Here is a 21,547-nt window from a genome sequence, read left to right as displayed (position 1 = left end):
CTCCTTTTTGAACTTATGGTTCATGCTGACGACATTTCATTATTTTCATTTCATAGTATGTGATTAAGAGCAAGCACTTTCTCATCTTCTGCACTAGAGGCTTGCAAATGAGCACAAACTGACTTGAGTATTTTATGGTATCTGTCACCTACAAGGGTCACTGCCCTCCTGTGCTGCCTGAGCAAGAAGAGCAGAGCAAGCCTGGTGACAGAGATTAACATCATCCAAGTGTCTAGCGCTCCCCAGACAAGTCACAGTGATGAGGCAGGTCTGAGGTCAGGCTGGCATTCACATCAGCAACTTTGGTCACTGAGAGGCACAGGCAATCCAGGTGGTATAGCTCAGGCCAAGACCATGAGGCAAAGAGGGAGACACCTCTGACAAGGCTTGGATATAAAGAAAAAAAAAATAAGAGTGGTGAGGTACTGATAGATGTTGCCTGGAGAGGTGGTGGATGCCCTGTCCCTGGAGTCATTCAGGGTCAGGCTGGATGGGGCTCTGAGCAATCTGATTGAGCTGTGCCATGTCCCTGGAGTTGGACTAGGTGACCTTTAAGGGCTCCTTCCAACTCAAACAATTCCATGGTTCACTTCACTTTTCCACTGTATCCAAAGGGAGCCCAGTGTGGGAGCTGCTCACCCCCCTACTCTGCATTTCCAACAGCTCTTGTCCAATTTGTGTTCCCCGGGGAACTCAACAGCCATCCCTTCTATACTCAAATCCATTTTTTTCAATTATGCTTACTCAGACTAGGATCCTGCCAACTACACTAGATGTTCCAGGAGAAAAAGGCAGTGAGATAGTATAATGTATCCCTTGGCTGAAGTTAGGAAGAATACTTCAAATACTTCTTAGCCATAACAGGGAAAAACATGCTCCAGTTTTGCTGATCTGATATTCTCCCTTGGTGTTTATGGTTTGGTTGCCCTTGTGATTCCCCTTTCATGAGTTACCCACTAAGCCCATGTTTCTCTTTATTGTTTCTAAGCCCTGGCAGTTTCTCACACGTTTACTGAGTTAGTGAAATTCTAAATGGGGGGGAAGCAATGCAGTCCCTATGGTTATTTCTTTGATATGTGAAATGTCTTGCACTTCCCCTCGTTGTTGCCCTCTTAAGTACACACAGAACCTGAGCGTTACTTTTTCTTTCATAGCAAGAATAGGTTACAGTTCCTTATTAGTATAAGCCACACAGTCAGTTTGATGCTGCTTGTTCTGAGTATCATTGCACTGGGATAGAAGTCTTGGCAGACATGGGAAAACTAGCATTTACCACTTAGATGTGATCAAATATTTACACACAAGTTCCTATATACAAGGATAATCTCTGTCGGGGTAAAGTGCTATAGCCATCTAGTGGTGGAATCCATTTTATTGGGCTTAGATAACCTCGTAAAGAACTATTTGCTTGTAATGTTTTACAATATATATACATGCACAAAATAGATTTTTTCTAAGGTAGAATAATTCTAGAGTTAAATGCCAGTAAAACAAGCTTGTAGTTGTTGGCACTGACATTTAATTTTGATTATTATTTGCTAAAATACAGTAGTAATAGTATATAAAGCAGTAATAGTTTATAGCATATAAAGCAGAGTATGGTATCATGCCATAGGGACCTTCTTGTTCAGGTTTACAGTACGAGACTGACTCATACTTCTCAGGTCCTTCTCCCTCCTCTCCTGTCACTGTCCAGCTTCTAAGCAGAGAGGGAAGAAAATAGAGCACCTGATTAACTTGCTCGGCCACTCAAGTGGAAGAACTAATTCACTTATGATCTGTAACAATCAGAGCAGTGCTGTAGTTTGTGGTAATGTTGGTAAATAAGGACGCTTTAAAACATTCTTTCATTAAAAATGGAGATATTCATAAAAATAAGCACAGTACTAGCAATCTGAATAAGATATTAATCCAGCTATAAAAACTGCAACCAGAAAAGGCTAGTGAACATGGAATCACACACAAAATTATTTAAAATGCTTTCTACCTGTTTTATTAATTCACAGAAGATATTTCAGAAGTTAGATTTAAATCTGTGTTATGTGAAGAGGTGTAAGAGTTCTGCCATGTGATGTTAAATAGCCTGGATTATAACAGAATAAGATTCCCCCTGGACTGTGGGGAATATTATCTGAGTAAAGTCATTGTAACATTCCAGCAGCATCCTGGTACTTCTGCCTTGACCCCCACCAAGAATGAAGATTGTGATGGGGATTTCAAGCATGATTGAGTTACCAAGCCTAATCAGACATTTAAATCTCTCAACTGTTTAACATCAGTGCAAAAGACAAATACCTTGTGCTCCATATTGTTAAAATTAAATGACTTGTGTTAGATAAAATGGAATAGGAATCACCATGTACCATTGGAAATAGCACTAGATAGATATAATACTACCACAAGTAATTGAACGTAGTCATATTTATTGGAGAAGTGACCATTATCAAGATGCAAAATAAATCTTTCCCCACCACATTCAATAAATTTATATCAAAAGAAATTTTAAAATATCTTTACATTAAAACCCTACCAAACATCTTCAGTATGAGTTTTTTGTTAAGTATCCTGGGACCTCTGTGGACAGTGGAAAAGATGCCTATAAAACGTCAATTTCTAGCAAGTCAAATCCTGCAAGAGAGCATTCCTCATGAATGCAGAAGGGTTAAATATATACAGACAGTAAGATAGCCACAGAAATGTTCTGCTTCTTGCTAAGCTAATTCAAAGAAAAGTTTCTAAGAAAATATATTTCACTGGCCACACATGGCACGTGTAATAGCATCTTCTTAGTATATTCGTTGGAAACTAATGCAACTCTTACCCTGCTGTCAGTCAAGACAGCCAAGGAAATGTTGCACACCTGAAGCTCTAAAAATAATTAATTGTTCCTCCCAGTACCAAAGGGAAAGTATTCAGGGAATTCATGAATAATTTTCAGTGCTTCATTGTAGAGTTCCAGATCTGAAAGAGGGCAAAAAAAGAAAAAGCTTAACTTCAATTCCCCACTAGTAAATTGCAGCATTAAAGCACAGCCAATTTTAAAGTAATACAGTTGAGTGTTCTCCATCCCCTATGTGCTCTCCAATTTCCCAAGCCTGCCTGTATTAGCAGGCCTAAAAATAATCCCTCAAAAAGAAAGCAAGGAGAACTGGACATCACACAAGATCCCACACAAAGAACTGTGTAGCTGGGACTGGGGAAACAATCGGGCCTATGGCAATGGCCTAGATCAGTTCAGGCCTTGGATCAGTCCCTACAGTTTGGCAGTAAAATAATGGATTCAGTACACAGTATTTCCTAATGTCATTGTCTGTCTATATATTCTGCACCATATCAGGCAGCTTGAAGAATGATCCTCTCCGCAGGAAGGGATAATGGTGCTCTCCTTATTTACTGAATAAGTGTTCAGAACACAAAATTAATTAGCTATAACATGTATCCTTACTTACCAAATGGACTTTTATCCTCCCTGAACTGGACATATGACATGCACATGATGGTTGCCTGATTTGTTACTCTTCCCACCACTTCAAGAATTCCCGAGATCTCTTCATCTAGCTGCAGAACGTACCAGAAATGAAATTAGCATCACCAAATTAGCTGCTATTTGGCTGCACAGCACTCCAACCACTCTCTGAAGGTTTGTTCATTATAACTGATTCTGTTCTATGTCAAGCCATACATTAGTACTGGGGGGGGGGGGGGGGGAGGAAGTAAGAGACAACAGGAAAAAAAAAAAAAAAATCAAAAGCTTTGCACCTCTTACAGATTTGCAGTTTTTGTAAAGGCAATTCAGTACCTACACAGAAAAGATATAAAGCAACAGCAGAGGGAAAATAGAGCTTTGAGGGTGTATGAAACGGTACCATTTAAACACTGAACAGATTGATCTAGGGCAACAGAGACAATTAAAATCCAGATTTGAATGAACTGCACTCAAAACTTTGTAAATTATAGAAGTCTATAAAAGAGAAGGAATTATCATCCGTGCCAGAGACCAGTGCCAGTAATTCTAGATTCAGGAGGTATCATCCAAAATTATTTATTTCTTAGGTAATAAGCCTTTGGTTGAATAAGGAAAAAAATAAGGCTAAAAATTTTTATCTTACCCTAAAATCATTTGTTCTCTTTTCCTCTTTGATTTTAGTATATTCATTTGAAGACTGTGGTAGTATTTCAGTAATACCCTTCCAGTGTCTGACTCTTGCATGATCTTTCTAAGCACACCTGTTTCTTCCTTTTACACTTACACAGCACAGACTGAAATGCCCAGCATCCAGCTATGCATTTATGACATTCACCTATTTACTCTATCATGGAAAGTCAGAGAATCATTGGTGAGATACTGACGTCCAAAGTTGCAACAGCTCAACACTGGAAACCTTTTCAGGAGCTCAAGTAAGAGTTAAGATACAGGGAAGTACCTGCAGGAAAGACATTTTCTTGCAGTTTGGAAATGAACACGGTTTCATATTTATAAGACCAAACTCTTCTCCAGATTGCATTTTACACGAATGAGACTCAGTTCTTATAAGTCAGAGTATCAGTGCAATTATTTCACAGCAATGCAGTCAGATTTGCCTGTATTTAACAAGTCATTCAGAGGAAAAGATGGAAACACTGCTGCCACCCTCAACTAAACTATAGCATTTGTCATCAGGAGGTGTCACAACTACAGTAATCCTTTAATTACAACATACCTCAGAGGCAAAAAAAAACAAAACAAAGCAAAACAAAAAAAAAAAGAGAGAGAGAATGCCTGGGAGTTACTCCTTTACTGGTACTTGGTTACAAAGGAAGCAGGGTTGCTGCACATGAAATGTCCATTTAATGGACTCTTAAGAACAACATATTCTTAAGGGTTTTTTTTGGATCAGTCTCACAAACCATAGGATGGTTAGGGTGGTGATGCACTGGAACAGGTTGCCCAAGGAGGTTGTGGATGCCCCATCCCTGGAGGCATTCAAGGCCAGGCTGGATATGGCTCTAGGCAGCCTAGTCTGGTGGTTGGTGACCCTGCACATAGCAGGGGGGTGGAAACGAGATGATCTTTGAGGTCTTTTTCAACCCAGGCCATTCTATGATTCTATGAAGCATTCTGTTAGGGGCAGGAAAACGGTCAGTAAAGTGATGAAGGAAAAAAGTGAAAGGAAAAGTAAGATAAGACACGTAGCAAAAGACACCACGCTACAAGCAGCGAACAGGGCAAGCCTTAGTAGCCAACCAGGGATGTGTCTGGAAGGGGGGAACGAAGCCTGTCTGCACAGCAGCCAAAAATTCCCAACAACGCAGTCGCTTACTTACAGGTTCGCTCAGCTCCACCGTCGCGTTGCAGCCTTCCCCGTCCGACAGAACTATAAGTTTCCCCGTCGGGTGAATCTACAAAACAAACGACGCCGTGCGCTCAGCAGCGGCCGAAAGGAGAGCGGGCGGACGGGCCTCGGCCCGCGGGGAGGCTGCAGCCCCGGGCAAGGCCGCACCGACGGCGGAGGGGCAGCGGCGCTTCCCGAGAGCCTCCGAGGGCGGGGGAGAGGGAAAGGCTGCGTACGGACCTTCTCGACGCGCCCCACGAAGCAGACGGGCCGCCCGATGTGCTGCGCCAGCTGCGCGGCGGCGATGCGCGGCCGCGGCGCCTCGTGCACGTCGCCCATGGCGCCGGCGTCCTTCCCGCGCTGCGCCGGAGTCGCCCCGTTATCCTTGGCAACGGGACGGCGGCGGGGCGGGGCTTTCCCGCCGCCAGCCAATCGGCTCGGCGCTTTGCTATGACGTCATGGGAGCGCGCCGCGGCCGTCTCCTGAAGCTGGGGGGGGTGAGGGCGGCGGCGTCGCCTCACGGAGCCGGAAGCGACGAGCGGCGGCGGCGGGCTGGTGGGTGACTGAGGGCTGAGGCGGTGACGGTAGCGGGGAGGCGGCGGCGGCGGGAAAAGGGCCGAGCCCTGGGGAAGGCGGTAGGGAAGCTGTGGGGCTGTTCGTCCTCCCGGTGGCCTGCTCGCCGCGGCCCGAGCCTTACAGTTCTTGTCGATGTCCGCGCTGTCGCCTGACCCCTTTCTGTTTCCCGCTCCCCCGCCGGCAGCCCTCCGCTCGCTTTGCAGGGAGCGTGCGCGCCGCGTGCCTGTCCCGCTGCTCTGCCCGAGCGCTGCGCAATCACACCGCTTCTCCTTGTCCCGGGGAACGGCGTGCTGTGCGGCGCCGACTGACTGAACGACTGACTGACGCGAGGCGGAGTTGGCGCCAGGGCTCCCCCCGTGCACCGCTGCCGCGGCGGGCTGTGCTCTGGGAATGTCTTCGGTGTGTAGAACGTCCTTCTAATTTCCTTTCCCAAAGCGCCGTCCTCAGTGCTGTCATCTTCTCAGGGTCGCTCAGCTGCTCACCTCTCGGCGGTTAATACTGCCAGAGGTTCTTGTCACGTCAGCATCTCTACAGAGCTGTGAAGGAGACGTCTCACGAAGGTAGCACAGGGCGCGGCAGCGCTGCTCCTGGGGCTGTTGTGTCCGGTTGGAGCATCAGTGTGACCTTATGCACGGTTATCAGTAGCATTACATCTCTGTTGCCCTCAGTTGCCAATGGAAGTTTGCTGTTAGAGTTTGCAGAGAAAGATGTTGCCTTTCAGGAAGTTAGGCATTGCATCTGATGAAAGCCTAGCTTTCTGTGTTATCTGCTGCTTTCCTGAGTGTTTTGATTGTTGCCAGCAATTTGATTATACCTAGTTCACCACTGATTTCTGTTTGTCATCTTAATCGTGGTGGTTGTTTGTGATTCCACAATTCCTTGTGTGTTTTTATATGAGGGTTGCTGAGGTTGCATTGGCATTGAGTAATTCACATAATTCCTCTGTTAGAACTATGTCAATAAATATATATATATATAATGTCTTTTTCAGCATGTTAGGAAATGTATATCCCATTTCTGTATTTGTGTTTCTCTTGACACCTGTCTTCATGAAATCCATAAACAAAAGGAGTGTGACTAGAGTTAGTAGCAGGTAAAGAAATGATTTATTGTGGCTTTTTTTTTCTTCTTCTCTTCTTGCACAAACCTTTATTGGGCCAGAAGATTTCAAATTCTTTTAATGTCACAGGGAAATCTTTTTAACATGTGCATTCTTGACTCTGGATTAGTTGGTTTCATGTTATACAGGGCTGTGAACACGTTGCTCATTTTCTTGTTGCTAATTTAGTGGTCAATCACAGCAAATGCTCATATAGATGAGAGAACTTCTCTGATGCCTTCTTGTTTTCTCTTTCTGTTGGTTCTACAGCTTAGGCAGCTGGATTTGAAATTATTCTGGTTCTTTCTTTGAAATCAGTCTTTGTATCTTTTCTGACCTCATTCATCATTTATCTAAGTACCAGTATTTTCATCACAGTTTTGCTTTGCTGTATTCCCAAGCGTTTGTTTTTTTTAATCATTAAATTATCTTTCTTCTCATGTTACTTGTGAACATGCAGGAAAATGCTAAAAAGTAGTGCTAAATAGGTTAGGATCCTTACATATACAAAAATCCTATTGGATGTAATGTATTGGTTTGGCTCAAAGGTCTCCCATATCTCTTGTCAAAGTAGACTGACAAAGTGCACCAGGAATACATTAACCCCAGCGTGCAGCTCTGTAACTCATCATTGCCCAGTGCCGTGCTTGATCTCAGAGCCTCACATAAAGACAAAATATTTCTTACAATCTCACAGAATTGCTGTAGTTCACAGTTTATTACTTGCTAATGACTGAAGCAGTGCCAAAAGAGTTATTTTTTTAACTACCAACAATTGAGACTGGAGAAAGGAAAAATTATGTCCCCTTTTCTGTGGAGGGAGAAACATGAGGAGAAGGGAATTGCATATTCCCTCCAAGGGAGATTTTTATCTCTAGGCAGTGAATTTAATTTTCAGGTTTCCTATAGAAATAAAATTAAACCCATCTGGAAAGGAAAGTGGTGTGCTATACTGGAGGCATTACTGCAAGGAATGTGGCACTCTCTGAATAGTGGGTGTGTTGTCTCTGATTTTGTGCTGATAGCTTTTTAAAAGCAAAGATGTCATGTGTTTTTCTCTCTAATTCATGTGACCACACATCCAAATTCCCAAACATCAAACGTGATTTTTTTTTTTACTCTGAAATTAAATTTGTGCTGAAATTGGTTGTTCTCAGCTTTTGTGAAATGAAGCCTCATCTTATCTACAAGTAGTAAGACTCAGCCTGACTCTGCAAGTGCTTAAACTGTGCTCTTATCTTCAAGAACACGCGCGTGTTTTCATTCAGCTCAGTGTTTCTTTGTTCTGTTTTTAACATGTAATTCAGGAAACTTCACGTCTGCGTTTCATATTGCTGGAGAGATTTATGTTCGCTTTTGAAGTACCACAGTTGATAAAATTCTGAAGAGAGCAAAGATCGCGGATATCGCAGTGCTGCCCATCTTTTTCCTATATATATGCCTCACTTTATATGCCTCTGCTTTTTGTCTCTTCTTTCTTTCTTTCTTTCTTTTTTTTTTTTAAGCTTTTATTTAAAGTTAATCTTTGTGTTGAGGATAGAGGCTGAAAAAAGGGAAGTCGTTGGTGCAGACCTGAGGGCATTACAGGTTTACCTGAAACAAAAAATGGGATACTCAGAAAAGGTTTGCCTTCTGTCAGCGCCAGGGGAAAAAATCCAGGCTGTGAAAGTGCTTGTAAAGCTAATTTGGCTATATAAAATTGTAGTTACTGCTCATTTTCTCTGAATTGAAATGCCTCCAGTCTTGTTTGTTTGTTTTAAAGCACTGATGTTTATGTGTGCAGAGTTTAAAAGCTGATAAGCTCATATTTTCCTGCACAACACTATTGTGTAGATGTATGCACTTAGTAAGATGCTTTACATTGTGTGAGTAATAGTGAAAGGAGATCACTGTTTTGAAGAACTGAAAACTGTAAAATAATGCAGATATCAGAGAGGAAAAAGAAGGGAATGCAGCAACTGCGCCTCTGGCACCTTGGAGTGGCTGCCTGCAATCGGAGCGTCTACCAAAGCTACCTGTGAGATTTTACACATCGAGTAGATTTCACTTCTTGTTGTTGTGTGCTTGGAAAGAAGGTAAAATTGCGTTTTAAAACTGTTCCACAACTGCCTCTCCTTCATACATCACTGGAGCAGAAATCTGACTCCTGAGCATTGCAGCACAGGTTTTTACCGCTTGAGCTATGGGGCTGACGGCCCTAATTGGTAGCAGGAGAAGACTTATTCCCTAAGGGCCAAAAAAAGGAACATGCTGCTGGCGCCATGTGTTGAGCCTGGGTGTGGGGGAAAGGAGGCAATTAGGGGGTGCAAATTCTGCTGTGTAATCTCCATTGGACTGGAATGCCAGTATTTCACACACTAAGATAAGGAAACGCACACAGAAGAATAAAGTGCGCATAAGTAACATTCATTTTTTGCATGGCTGCATACCTGAGGCTGGTTGGCTTGGGGTGTTCTTGCATGCACCAGTGTGGTTTATTTGACTGATAGAAATTCCACTGCGTCAGCATAAGCCAGCAGTAGCTGGCCGGCCTCTAGGCTGCTCTGAGTTTCATTCAGAGGTATCACTCCACGCTTTGAATCATTGCTGGTTTTGACCACGTTCTATTTATATACCGTTGTTGAAAGCCAATGCTTATGTTTCATAAAAGACTCTGTATGCTCTGCTCTGTGGAAGGATTTGATATGCTTGTAACAGCAGAGCGGGGGCCAGTTCATACGTGGTGAATAGTCAGGGATGGTTGTGAAGAAAATTACTGTAGGTCACTGGGTAGGGCACAACGAGTCTTGCTTATGGGGTCACAAATACTTGGGTGGGAAGGGAGTAATTTGGGCAAATAATTAATCCTTTTTTAAAATTATTTTAAAATATAAATGTTACCATTGTAGTTTCCTGTATTTCACTCATAATTTCACTTTTTATTTACATTTAGCGTAAAATAATATTATCACTAGAGTATAGCTCTTTTCTTTAGACTTGACTCTTCCTGGGTGTATATATTAGGATTTACGTATTGCTATTGGATTGTCAGCCCCTTCTCTGAGCATATCTTCAAAATAAGTCAGGATTCAATTCCTCAAACTCTGCTTCGGATTCAAAATTGCATTGTTTGACTTTACCAATTTTGTATTGGTATTTCAGTAGCGAAAAGCTTTATGCACCTCTCTTTACCTTCACTTCTATTTGATGCAACACTTCATAGCCAGTCCATTACACACTGCTGTGTGGCTCGGCATTGCCCAGGGTGCCACTTTGGCACTCGGGCACTTCTCAGGGAACTGGAGGTGAGCAGATGTTGGGCTGGTGCTGCTTTCCTCTTCCATTGCAACAGCTCTATAGATGGGAGCTGCTGTTGCTGGAGGAGGCAGTGAGAGTTTGTTTTTGTGTTTGGTAGTGTATGTTGTGTAGAAAACAAAGTGATGCTGTACTGATAGTCCACTAAATAAGCCAAACCTGTAAATACATACTTAATGTTGGTTCTGTTGTTCAGTTTTTGCTAGAGTGGGACTTGCTAATGAAGCTTTTCTTATAACTTTTTGTTCTATTTATTTATTTTAAGGAATGATCCTACATCTTAAATGTTCAGAATAATTAGATAATTTATGTAGGATGTTTTTTGGTTAATCCAAATATACACTGTGCTTCATGGCTGGCCCATCTGGCTAGCTTTTGACTAATGCTTGTGAGGCTTTTCCAGATGAGTTTGTCCTCTTTAAGCTATTAAAATTGCTTCAAATCTTTCTTTCCTGAGAGAGATACTGAGCACAATCATTTACAGCTGCAATTATCCCATTAATGTTATGCTTTACCTGTTTTGTTCCAGCTCATGTGAAGTCGTAGTTACAGTCTGTTTGGAAGGTTCTTATCATCAGAATGGCTTATTGTTATGAAGCTGCTTGATTGTATTGTGGTTTCTTTTACGGGAATATTCCCAAGTATTAAGCTGTATGTAAGGGTATGAACTGGAAAAATGAAAATGGATGCTATGCTATTATTGTATGTGTTTTTATTTTTTTATTTGCACTTTTATAATTGATGCACAGACTCTTAATATAGTGTAATTTGCTTCATTCAAGTACTGCTACTTTATAGAACTACTTTTCCTGTAGGATCATGTTTTGTGCATTAGGTTTTAAAACCTTGAGAACCAACTCTGGTAGGAAAATTTGTGTAACAACAATTCAAAAATGCAAAAGAATATGGAAAGGTGTTTAATAAATGCTAAAGAGAGTTCTCTTCTTTCATTTTCCATTAGAAAGATAAGTTATTTGTCTGTTTTAAATGGTTTTATTCCATTCTTCACAAAAAACCCTTTTTGCCTATTGAAGTGAATTGCTATACCAACAAGGAACTCTGATGTGCTAATGCCTGATATTTCAAATCTGGTAATAAAGATCTAGCTGTAATATCATGTATTTGGTATTTGGGGTGGTATGAACTTTTTATGCTAAATTCTACTGTCTTGTATTTAACATAAATTGTCTTCATTTTAGATAACAAGCTAGAAGAAGAGAAAAAGAGACTATGTTCAGCTTCTTCCGAAAAGGTCAAGATTCAAAGAAAATTACAGTGCAAGAGAGAGAAGCAGATGGATTTGTTATTGTGGGTAAGTGATGTTTCTGTGTATCATGATTCTTGTCATCTTTGAATGTAAAAAGGTCTTTGAAATGCTTAGACTAAGAGAAAAGAGTTAAAAGAAGCCATAACAAAAATTACTCAGAATTCTTGCTTATCCACAAGTAAGCCTGCACTATTACAGACTAAGTAGCTAAAGCTTTATTTCTTCACATTGTTTTTTTTTTGAATAGGTAAAAATTCTTCTTCAAGATCATGGAAAATACAATTTCTTATTTTCCCCTCATGTTTTAAACAATGAAACATTATTTCTTTTCAGAACAAGAAACCTCAGTTACTGCTTTTAACTTTATGGTTAGAGTTGCAGAGAGAATATCTTGTTACAGCTGTTAGCTTCACTCCTTCTAATGTTATCCCCAAAGTCTTTTTGTACTAGAAGGCAAGATGTGTCTTTGTATTGCCAGCTACACAGTGAATGTAATGTTCTGATTCAGAACGCAACTTTTGACTAGTTTGATGAAAACTAAGCAGTTTAGGATTTTCAAAATCTTTCTATTATTCAGAACTTAATCTGAAGTGTATTTGCCTGTAGCCAGGCTAAATCTACACCATTAAGTAAGTTCTGTCACAGTTCTGTAGGATGGCTCAAGCACACAGGAGAAACAGAATTTATTGCTGTAATGCCGTAACTGATCCTTTTCTTCTTCCTCTTCTGAAAATTTGTATTTTTCTCCTTGTAAAACTGTCATCATCAGTGTTCAATTTCTGCTGCTTTGATTAACTGAGTTCTTTTCAGGAATCTTATAGGAATCTATGTAAGTGGTATTTGAGCATTCTGAAGTGAGGAAAGCCTCTGAGTTATCAAAATCTAACAATGTGAGACCACTAGAGCTTATTCTTAGGATAACTTACTGATGTTCTTAAAACAAGTAGCCACAACTAGCTACCAATTGTTAAAATAGATCCAGTTTCACATATGTGACTGTTGTCATGTTGAACAGTTGTCTTCTACTGGATTTTCTTCATACGGACTTGACTACTCACCTTGGTTTTGATGACTACATTACATAATTCCAGCACTTGCATTGTGGAAAGGTTAAAGGAGAGACCAGAATCATCTCCCAAAAGCTTGGAGACCAGAGTTTCAAATTCTGCGACAGAAAGAGAGCTCTGCACATAAAGGCTTATCTGCCACAACTGTTCACCCCAATTCTGTATTTAACTTGGCTTCATTCCTTTTTCTTGAAATACTTTGCTCAGTGCTACTCAAACTTTATTCCTATAAATCTGTATTAAAGTAATCTCTTAAAGAGAGAAGAATTATCAAGTATGCTTGAGTCTTCTGTTATTTCTATTTACTTTTTTCTTTTTCTTGGATAGCAGTTAATTTTGCAGGCTGTGATGAGATAGCATATTGTCTTGGAGAATTATAGGTTAGTAGATACTTACGTAGAAATTTTGTCTAGGAATAGTTATTCTCCTAGTTTGTTTTTTATTGCTTGGATGGGAGGTATTGAAACTTTTAAAAATGAGATGTAAAGCATTCTGGAACATCAGTACTGAAGTAGTAATTATAGGAAAGCTGTTCTTATGACTGCATCGTCAGGTTATAAGTGTGAATACTGCCTTAGGCAGTGAACAAACAGTCTTAAAAGGAGATCAGAGCTAAATGTTGTGTGATTCAGGTTGGTTTCTAAACCCAGTCTTTCATTTGAAGCATATAGGAGAAAAAAAAATGACAACCTTGTTCACTAATACTCCTTGGAGAAGGGAGGAAGCATTTTGCTTCTCTTTCATGGAGAAAAAAGAAGAGGAAAAAAACACATCTTCAGAGAATGCTTACTTTTGATTTCCACTGTTGTAGTCAGAAGAAGCTTGCCTGTCACAAATCCTTTTCAAGGTTTTTCATACCATGCACCGTTAATGAGGGCCTTCAGGAACCCTGCTAAAAGTCTCAGAGAGACCTATCAAGAAATAATCAAATTACAACTTATTTGCAAAATGAATTCCAGTCTACCATCCATTTTGATTATTCTTGGTAGCTGTGTGGAAGAAGACACATTAATGCTAGTGTGTTGGTTTTGAACACAGTTAAAAATCTCCCATCAGTTAACAAAGATGTGATCTGTAGTTTTAATTTTTGTCAAAAATCAGGAATTGAAAAATTGAGGCAGCAGTGCTGTTTTCATGTATTTTTGGTGAGCAACAGAAACTCTGCAAACATTGTTCTCAGAGATATGGTTTGAATTTTGGGTGGTTCTGGATGGAGCCCTGTATGTGCTCTACCAAAACTACTGTTCAATGTTCGTTTTGTTTTCAGGTATATTTTAAGATGCTGATGTGCAAGGTCTTGATTATTCTTCCAGCAAAATTTGAAATAAGCCAGGTGTGCAGGAGCAGGAAGGGCAGCTGCACCCCAAGGCAGGTGAACCTGCAGGGGAGGGAAGGTGATGTGAGGGCAGACAGGCCGAGGCAGAGACCTCAGCACTGAGGGGCACTGTCCTATGCTGCGTGAGTAAGGAAAGCAGAGCAGGTCTAGTGGCAGTGACCCAGCTCAGCTTTAACAGGCTTAATCAGGAAGTGTTCTGTGATGAAGATATGAAAAAGTCAAATGATCAGCACCAGTCAACTTTAGTTTTGGAAATCTTGGCTTTGTTTTTCTGAAGAGCAGTTCGTGTATTGTTCCCCCCACCGTCCATTTCTGTGTTCCCATTAATGTATTACACATACAAATATACTTTGGGGTGCTTTCTGTTGTAGAAGAACTGGATAAATTGTGTCATGAATTAAAGTACACCTAGTTGTTTCCTGATATGTAAGTACATAACAAGTAAAATACTGTTTATATGGTAATGTCAATAATATACGTCTGTATATTTTGAAGAACTTTTTAAATGTTTGCTTCTGAGATAAATTTGCAGTTTTAAAATCTTCAAGAATTAAGTCTGTTTTAAAAAGGAAATATGATGTACTGACCCTTCTAAATCAAAGGACTGCATCCCTATTGCTTTATTACTGCAATTCAAATAGCTGTTTGTTTTCTCTCGTGCATGCATGTACCTCAAAGGGGAAATGCACCAAGAGATGTGTAAGACCTCAGTGTTGCTGCTGCTGTTTTTTCTGTGACTTGATAGTAATCTGTAGTAGAATCCTTTACACTGTCATGCCATTAATATTTAAGAAGCTTCTAGTGGTGCTAGTAACGAAGACTGGAATGCTGCAGTATTTTAAAATAATATGCTGTTGCATTTAAGAAATACACAAGGCTTAGTGCCCATTGAAGAAAAGAAGGTTTCAGTGTCCGTTTATTTTCTGCATTGATGGGTTTAAGGGTTTTTATTTGTTTTTTTGCTTTTTTGTTTTTTTTTTGCATTTAGAGTTAGTGTTTGCATAGCTATTTCCAACCCTGCAGTTTTCCAATAAGCAAGCTCCATTTCATTTTCTTGTGAAGGTTTGAAAATAATTAATGTTAACTTTGTGACAATCTGAGATTTTTGGGGAAATCTAAAATATATAATATATATATATATATATATACACTTTTTTTTCTAAAGAATATATGTATTAACCTATGCCAATGTAAGTAAATGTTTTGGTGCATGCCATGCTATATTAATACTGTTGAGGAGAGTGTGTTGATTATATTAAGCAGCCTGTTTTTCAAATCACTGCTTTCTGCATTCTCTGCAGAAAAAAAGAGATGGTTGCTCATCTGGGCACTGAATTTTTCAGTCAGAGTTGACTGAAAAGGGAGTGGGAGAATTCAGAAAGAGAAGAAACAGACCTATCCTGTTACTGATCTTTAGTTGCATAAGGAGGTAATGGCTACCCTTCATTCAGTAATGAAGTCAAACTAATCCTCTTGGGTACTAATTTTAAACAAAAACAAACTGCATTTTTCAGTAGTACCGCTAGATGGTGATTTCTCTTGTATCTTGTAGTTCTAGTGCTTTTCTCTGTCTCCTTCATATGCCCACACACACAGATGCACAGAAAGTCGAGCAATAGTAATTATCAGTACACCATTTTATTAGACTGTAGGTTTTCATCAGATGTATAAAAAGCTTTTTAAAGCCTAATATCAAATTTATAATGGAATTCCAGTCTAATAAAAATAATGAAGCTTGAAATGTTGACAGCATGTATCTAGATGTTGGCTTGTAATTCCTTCCAAGCTGATCTGTTGAGGCCCATGTGGGACCTAAATAACACAAAGAAGTAAATTTGCATATTTTACAGCAGGGGGAAAAACAGAATGCAAAAACATGAATAATTAGGAGCACAAGCTTCATGCTATATTAATACTGTTGAAAAGCATGTGTTGATTGTATTCTGAAAGCCAGTAGTGATTTGGTTGAGTGAACTCAGTCAGCATCTCTTATGCAGATTAAAGGAACTGGGTTACAGAACAACTGAAATTCATTGTTGTGCTTTATAAGTAGGTATATTTCTCAAAGGAAAGATATATTTTTCTTTCCTAGGTTTTGTGCAGTACTGGAAATCTTTCTATTTTACTGTTTCATCAAAATGTGGATTTCTTTTGGCAGAGCATTTTTAATTGCTTATTTACTTACCTCCAGATTTTGAAATAGTTATCTCAACCACAAGTCAGACGTTCGAATTTTTAGCGCTATAATATATGTGACCTATTTTTCATTTCATTATATTTCTGTATTTATGCTTTCTAAGCCCTGAGCCCCAGAAAACACATTCATGATATGTATTATATCTTATTAAAACGTAAATTTGCAAAAAAAGTCTGTGAATGACTTAAATTTATGAAAATGCCCTTTCTTAAATGTTTCTATGGAGGCAAATTTTGAATCATTGTGTTGGCTTTCACTGATTTAAATGTAGGTTATTTAACCCACTTTTTAATGATAAACATTTATTTAAAATGACATTAAAACAATGCTTTTTTAAAATTGATGGTTAGCCTACGTACTCTCTTGGCCCTCAAAATGCTAAAGACTTCTTTTGTTCAACTTTTATAGCAGTTTTATTTCAGGGGTGGGGAAAAAAACCAAGTTTAAATATTTGCCAGTGTATTTGAGATTGTTATTTTGGAGCTTTAAGGTAGATCAAAAATGTACAGAATGAAGCATTTTTAGACAGTCTTTTAAGCACATATTTTTAAGTTGCATAACCAAAAGAGGAAAATGGTAAAACATACCAATCTCTTTAGAAATTGATGTAATTGTAAGAGGTTAAAGAGGCATCTGGCAAAAGGTTGTTTTGAGGTCACACATGCATCTGACAGTTTGCTGCCAGCCCTGTAAGAAAATATTGGTTGGAGTTGCGTTCCTGTTTTTCATATTAACTGCCTTCCAAGCTGATGTATGATAGTCACTTTATATGGGTGCCTGTCTCCAGAATGCTCTTGAGAGGTTTCATCCTACTGATTTTAAAGCTTTTGTAAATAGCAATGGAAGTAGAAGATACAGGTGAAAAAAATCCTTTTTTTTTCTTCTTTTTTTTCCCCTGATTTATTTATTTTTCTTAATCCCTCGTTCCCCCACTAGAAACTTCTCCTCTGGAAAGATCAAGGCATTCCTTGGACCTGATTGTTCTGCAGTGATGTATTTGCATAGACACTGCAGTATTCTTTAACCTTTGTTTATATTATATCTGACTGTTGTTGACACCTGAGTTCTGACAGCTTTACTCCTATAAGTAGTGTCTCAGTCAGTTGGTTTGTAATGCATTCTTAAAGCAATTTGTGGTTGGAATGTAAGAAATAAAAATAATGGTTGCCAAAAATAGCAAAATATAACACAATAGTAGGGATGTTCAAATGTCAACTGTAAACTTTGTTTCCCAACTTATACTGGTCATTAAATTCCTTCTAGGAGTAAAAAGTTCTTTGTTTATGATGCAAGGGAAAGTGTTGAAGATAGATAGGAAAATCAGACTTGGACTCAAGAAGCTGTAAGATGAACTTACAGCCAGGTATAGCCAAGATGAACTTACAACCAAACAACAGAGTGGTGGAAAATGTCTTCCAGCAGTCTAAGTTGCTATCCTGGCAAATGATAAATTCAGGTCAAAGTCTGTCTTTTAGAAATTTACGGCATAGTTAGAGCATCTTTCTTTCCAAATGGATCCCTCGTCATTAGTGTCTGAAGTCACTGTCTGTCTGGTGGAAGTCATTCAGCCTGACACAGATGTTAATCAACGTTAATTTTCTGTGAAGGAAACGTTACGTTGAGCTGATTTTACACACATCCCTCCCTTTGTACTTCAGTGTTATGTCTTCTGTTTTTGCCATAACGCATCTTTGGTGTTTGCCAAAAATACAGCATGCTTTCTGATCACTGCTCGAGCAGCTGAATGAGCTTCAGTTTTTTCATGATGCTTCCCCCTATAAGTTAGGAGTGCATGATGTCAGTTCTGCAGTTATTTTTACGGTGGATGGGTGACCACAATCACTTCACTCCTTTACTCCTTTTTTTTTTTTTTTAATATTGTCTATGAGAATGAGTACAAACTGGAGAGGGAGCTCAAAGTAGTACTATCAATTGTGAGGGTGTGTTTTAGTTTGCTTTGATGGGGGTGAGAGGGAGGAAGGGGTGTCTCTTTTTTCTTCCAATTGCCTCCAGATTAATGACTAAGTCTTTTAGTATCTGACTACATCTGACTACCACTGTAAAATAAACTCACTTCTTTTTCAGTTGAAAGCAGGCAAACTTCCTTAAAATGATTCAGAGTCCCAGAGATTCTCCTTAGAGGAGCGGGGGGCAGGGAGAGGATTTGGTCTGATAGGCCTTATCATTCTAAAGCTTACTTTACTGAGATCTGTACAGACATGCAGTTGTTGAGGAGCTCAAGGTCATAGGTTTACTATTTCAGAGTGAGTAAGGAAGAGGAACAACTTAGAACCCCTTGGATTAATTTTTATTCTTCTTTCAGTTTTCATGATTTTTTTTCCCTCTTTTTTGAGAGGCAGAGAATGGAAATTCAGTTTTCTTTTTTTTTTTTTCTTTTTCTTTTTTTTTTTTTTTTTAAGGGAACTTGCCTGAATTCTTCCAAGTTTAAGTCTTGCAGTGTTGGACTGCTGTTTCTAAGGAAGATTTGCCTTATTAAAGCATTAGTACAGCTATTGTAGAAAGCAGTCAGTATTATATTTTAAAACATGAATATTAAATATGCATACCAGTGCACCCTTCATTTGGATGGGGAACTGGATATAAATTTCAGCTGTATGTACTGGCTGTGAACTTATAAAAATTTACTCCTACTTTACTGCTCTGTAAACTAGGAGCTGAGAACCGGGAACAAACCATATGCAGTTTCCAACTTGTGCATTGCATTATACAAAATTAGGGAAGGCCGATCCAAGAAATTGAATTCAGCATTTCTGAAATCCAGTTCTCAAAATGTTTTGAGTATATTTGCCTAAGATGACCCACTAGCAAAGGAGAAAGCTTGTATTCTTGGTATGCTCTAGAGTCAAAGCACTGTATGTCAAGCACATCTGTCTACTTGATTCAAAACCAAAACCTGAAGTTACAGAATGTTCTTGAAATGCATACTTGTGCTTATTGGAGCGTTCATCCAAGAAGCAGGAGACCTCAAAATCTTGTTCTGCATAGGCTTAGCACATCTTCTAGCATTGAAGTGTGAAACAGTCCAGTTGGAAGGACCACTGCTGTTTACTTTGGCTGCATAGTGATTCTACTCCAATAGTGTAAGATATATGAGCTTCTGTTACACTGCATTAATCATTGAACTGCAGTGACCTTGGAGTAAGGAAACTGGAATACTGGTGTCTTCTCCTTACCCTGCGTCTGTTGTGCTTTTTGATTTTTGTTTTCTTTAATGGAGATGATTAAAAATAAACATAAATAGCACAAAGAGCATGTGCTTGCTGCCAACTCATAAGCATTACATTTCATGGTTTAACTCTGTTCCAGGCACTTTTTCCTTCCTGTGTGAATACCAGATCCAGCTTTGAATAGAAGGGAGAAAGGTGCCTCAAGCACATGTGAGCATAGCTGACTGGGAGGCTCCTGTGATGAACGGAGCTGGAGAATACCTTCAGGCTGTGGAGCCCAAAGCTCACGTTCATTGCATCTTGAGTGGGCTAGTTAGAAGATGAAGGGGAGAAGGTGGGATTTGTTCTAGGGTCCCATTTTTCTTTTCAAGAAAAGGTGTCCATTGTGCCTGGAGCGTGCTATGTGGGAAGGCAGGAGTTAATCAGCTTCCCACTTGGATCCAGGATGCTTGTTTTCATGTGCAGAAGCTATAGCTAATGAATTTAGATCCCTAATGCATTTTGTGGCTTCTGAGACAGCTGCTTTTTTAGATTATTGTTTTGGATATGCCTTTCCAGACATCGTACTCATTCTAATCTTCTTGTTGATAGCCAAATATGTGTACTGTGTGAAGATAATGAGCCATGGTTTGTTATAATATGCTTTTCATTTTAAATAGTATTAAACTGCAGTCAAATTCTATACTACAGATCTTTGCTACTAGACTGAATTAACATTTTAGAAATATTAAGAAAATTTTAGGAGAAAGAAGAGGGAGAACTTTAAGCAAAATAACTGCATATCACCCAGAAGTATGATCCTCAACTTGTCACAGCTGTGAACACATTTATTATCCATCAAAGCTTGGTTAAAATAAGCCTTGCTCTATTGCTGGGAGGTGTGTAGCAGGCACTGCTTCCAAGCAGCACAGTTCCTCCAGGCTCCCTCTGCCACTGGTTTTGTGACCCAACCAGCATGGACCTTCTTCCTTTCCACGGGCACTAGAGCTGACAACGTGGCTTATAAGGAAGAGGGGTCATCTTTAGCGTTTAAATAAGAAAATAAAGAAATAAGAGCTGTCTAGCACATTCTGTTTGTTCTGAAGAAATTATTGAGAACCTCAGAATGGAAAATGTTTAATAAACATTATTCTTCTACGTATTGCTTTTTGAAACTTGGAGCACACAGTACTGCTGTGGAAGTTGTTTTTAAATAGAATCAGGCTTCCTTCCATTATTAAAAGACATTCACTGTGTCTGCCAGATATTCTCCTGGTACTTTTTACTGGCTAAGCAACACAAGCTCACATTGAGCAGCAGGTACATTAAGTACAAATATCTTTCAGCTCCCTATCTTATGCATTTCCCTTCCTAGCAGCTGCTCTTGAAAGACTTCATTTTCTTTCCTTTCTCTAGATTTGGTGAATCAACTCAAAGCTGAAGGTGTTCTCTCTGTTCTTTTGTGTTCTGATTTCAGAAGGTGTGGTGTGTGTTAAGTGCTGTCTGCTATCTTTCTTCTCCTGCACCCTGCTTTGGTTTCAGTGGAACTTTTGAATGCTCCCTGTGGGTTTATATTTTTCTAAGTCATCAGCACATTCCTTACAGCATAAGACATCTGTTTGCTTATGTTCTGTACTTAAAGTCAATGAACTTAATGAGCAGAGAATGAATTATGAAGTTAAGACCTTTCTGATGAGAATGTGTCCCAGCACTTTTGATCTAGGCTCTGAAGATCAAGCTTATAGTGAGATATAAAGAACATGCTTTTAGGGCCTCTTTAAAGCCTCTCTTTCCACTTTACTGCTGATGACTTTCCTCAGATGCAGTCTTTATTATCTTTGCCAAATGAAGAGCAACCCACAATTAATTGTTATCTGTCTGTGTGACTTAAAATAGTACAAGTACTCTTAAGTGATGTTTGGAGTGTTAAGGGCCAGCATGTCAATCTAATGTGTCAGGCAGGAGTGCTGTGTCTTCTGCCCCTTTTGAAAGGACTGAGCCACGCGTTGTACCAATATTCTGCAAGCAGATGATAGCTGGTGTACTGTTGAGTTGTTGTTTGACTCTTATTTTTACTCTGAGTATGTCTCAGACAGTTTTTGTTGCTGTTAAACCACTGAGAAGAACAGAACCGGTGTTGAAATAAACAGAAAGATTGTTTTTTAAGAGAGCATATTCTTCACGGTAATTAAACAGATCAATATAATATGAAGTGCATCTGGAAATTATCTG

At 39.4% G+C, this 21,547-nt stretch overlaps 2 protein-coding genes across 6 annotated transcripts in view; one reads left to right on the top strand and one right to left on the bottom strand.

Moving 5' to 3' along the window:
- Positions 1-1,486: 1,486 nt before the first annotated feature.
- RPA3 (replication protein A3) lies at positions 1,487-5,715 on the bottom strand. Of its 3 annotated transcripts, XM_031614445.2 has the most exons (5): positions 5,553-5,712; positions 5,305-5,379; positions 3,450-3,558; positions 2,861-2,961; positions 1,489-1,699 (listed from the first exon to the last, which is right to left on the bottom strand). In XM_031614445.2, exons 1-4 carry the CDS (start codon positions 5,649-5,651, stop codon positions 2,879-2,881), a joined length of 366 nt encoding a protein of 121 aa, XP_031470305.1. In that variant the 5' UTR covers positions 5,652-5,712; the 3' UTR covers positions 1,489-1,699; positions 2,861-2,878. The 3 variants fall into 3 exon arrangements, with proteins under 3 accessions (XP_031470306.1, XP_031470305.1, XP_031470304.1); XM_031614446.2 differs by lacking the exon at positions 2,861-2,961 and having other exon boundaries at positions 1,487-1,699; positions 5,553-5,715; XM_031614444.2 differs by lacking the exon at positions 1,489-1,699 and having other exon boundaries at positions 2,407-2,961.
- Positions 5,716-5,750: 35 nt separating this feature from the next.
- Positions 5,751-21,547, top strand: part of UMAD1 (UBAP1-MVB12-associated (UMA) domain containing 1) — a 71,503-nt gene continuing 55,706 nt past the window's right edge. Inside the window, exons 1-2 of one of the 3 annotated variants that reach the window (XM_031614443.2) lie at positions 5,751-5,867; positions 11,481-11,593. In XM_031614443.2, the coding sequence (XP_031470303.1) occupies positions 11,512-11,593 (82 nt within the window). In that variant the 5' untranslated portion in view covers positions 5,751-5,867; positions 11,481-11,511. The other 2 variants (XM_090142759.1, XM_090142758.1) reach the window with 2 other exon arrangements.

The sequence above is a fragment of the Phasianus colchicus genome, chromosome 6 (genome assembly GCF_987193195.1).
Source record: "Phasianus colchicus chromosome 6, bPhaCol1.hap1.1, whole genome shotgun sequence".
In the NCBI taxonomy this organism is placed as follows: domain Eukaryota; kingdom Metazoa; phylum Chordata; class Aves; order Galliformes; family Phasianidae; genus Phasianus; species Phasianus colchicus.
The sequence above is the reverse complement of the archived record's forward strand: the minus strand, read 5'-3'. Positions and strand labels throughout refer to the sequence as shown.

What these genes read in the sequence shown, in the direction of transcription:
- RPA3 (XM_031614445.2), bottom strand. Translation starts at nt 5,651, where the DNA reads ATGGGCGACGTGCACGAGGCGCCGCGGCCGCGCATCGCCGCCGCGCAG. An exon ending in CGGTGGAGCTGAGCGAACCT is followed by an intron (nt 3,559 to 5,304) that starts GTAAGTAAGCGA and finishes TACGTTCTGCAG; the next exon opens with CTAGATGAAGAGATCTCGGG. An exon ending in GGAGGATAAAAGTCCATTTG is followed by an intron (nt 2,962 to 3,449) that starts GTAAGTAAGGAT and finishes GCCCTCTTTCAG; the next exon opens with ATCTGGAACTCTACAATGAA.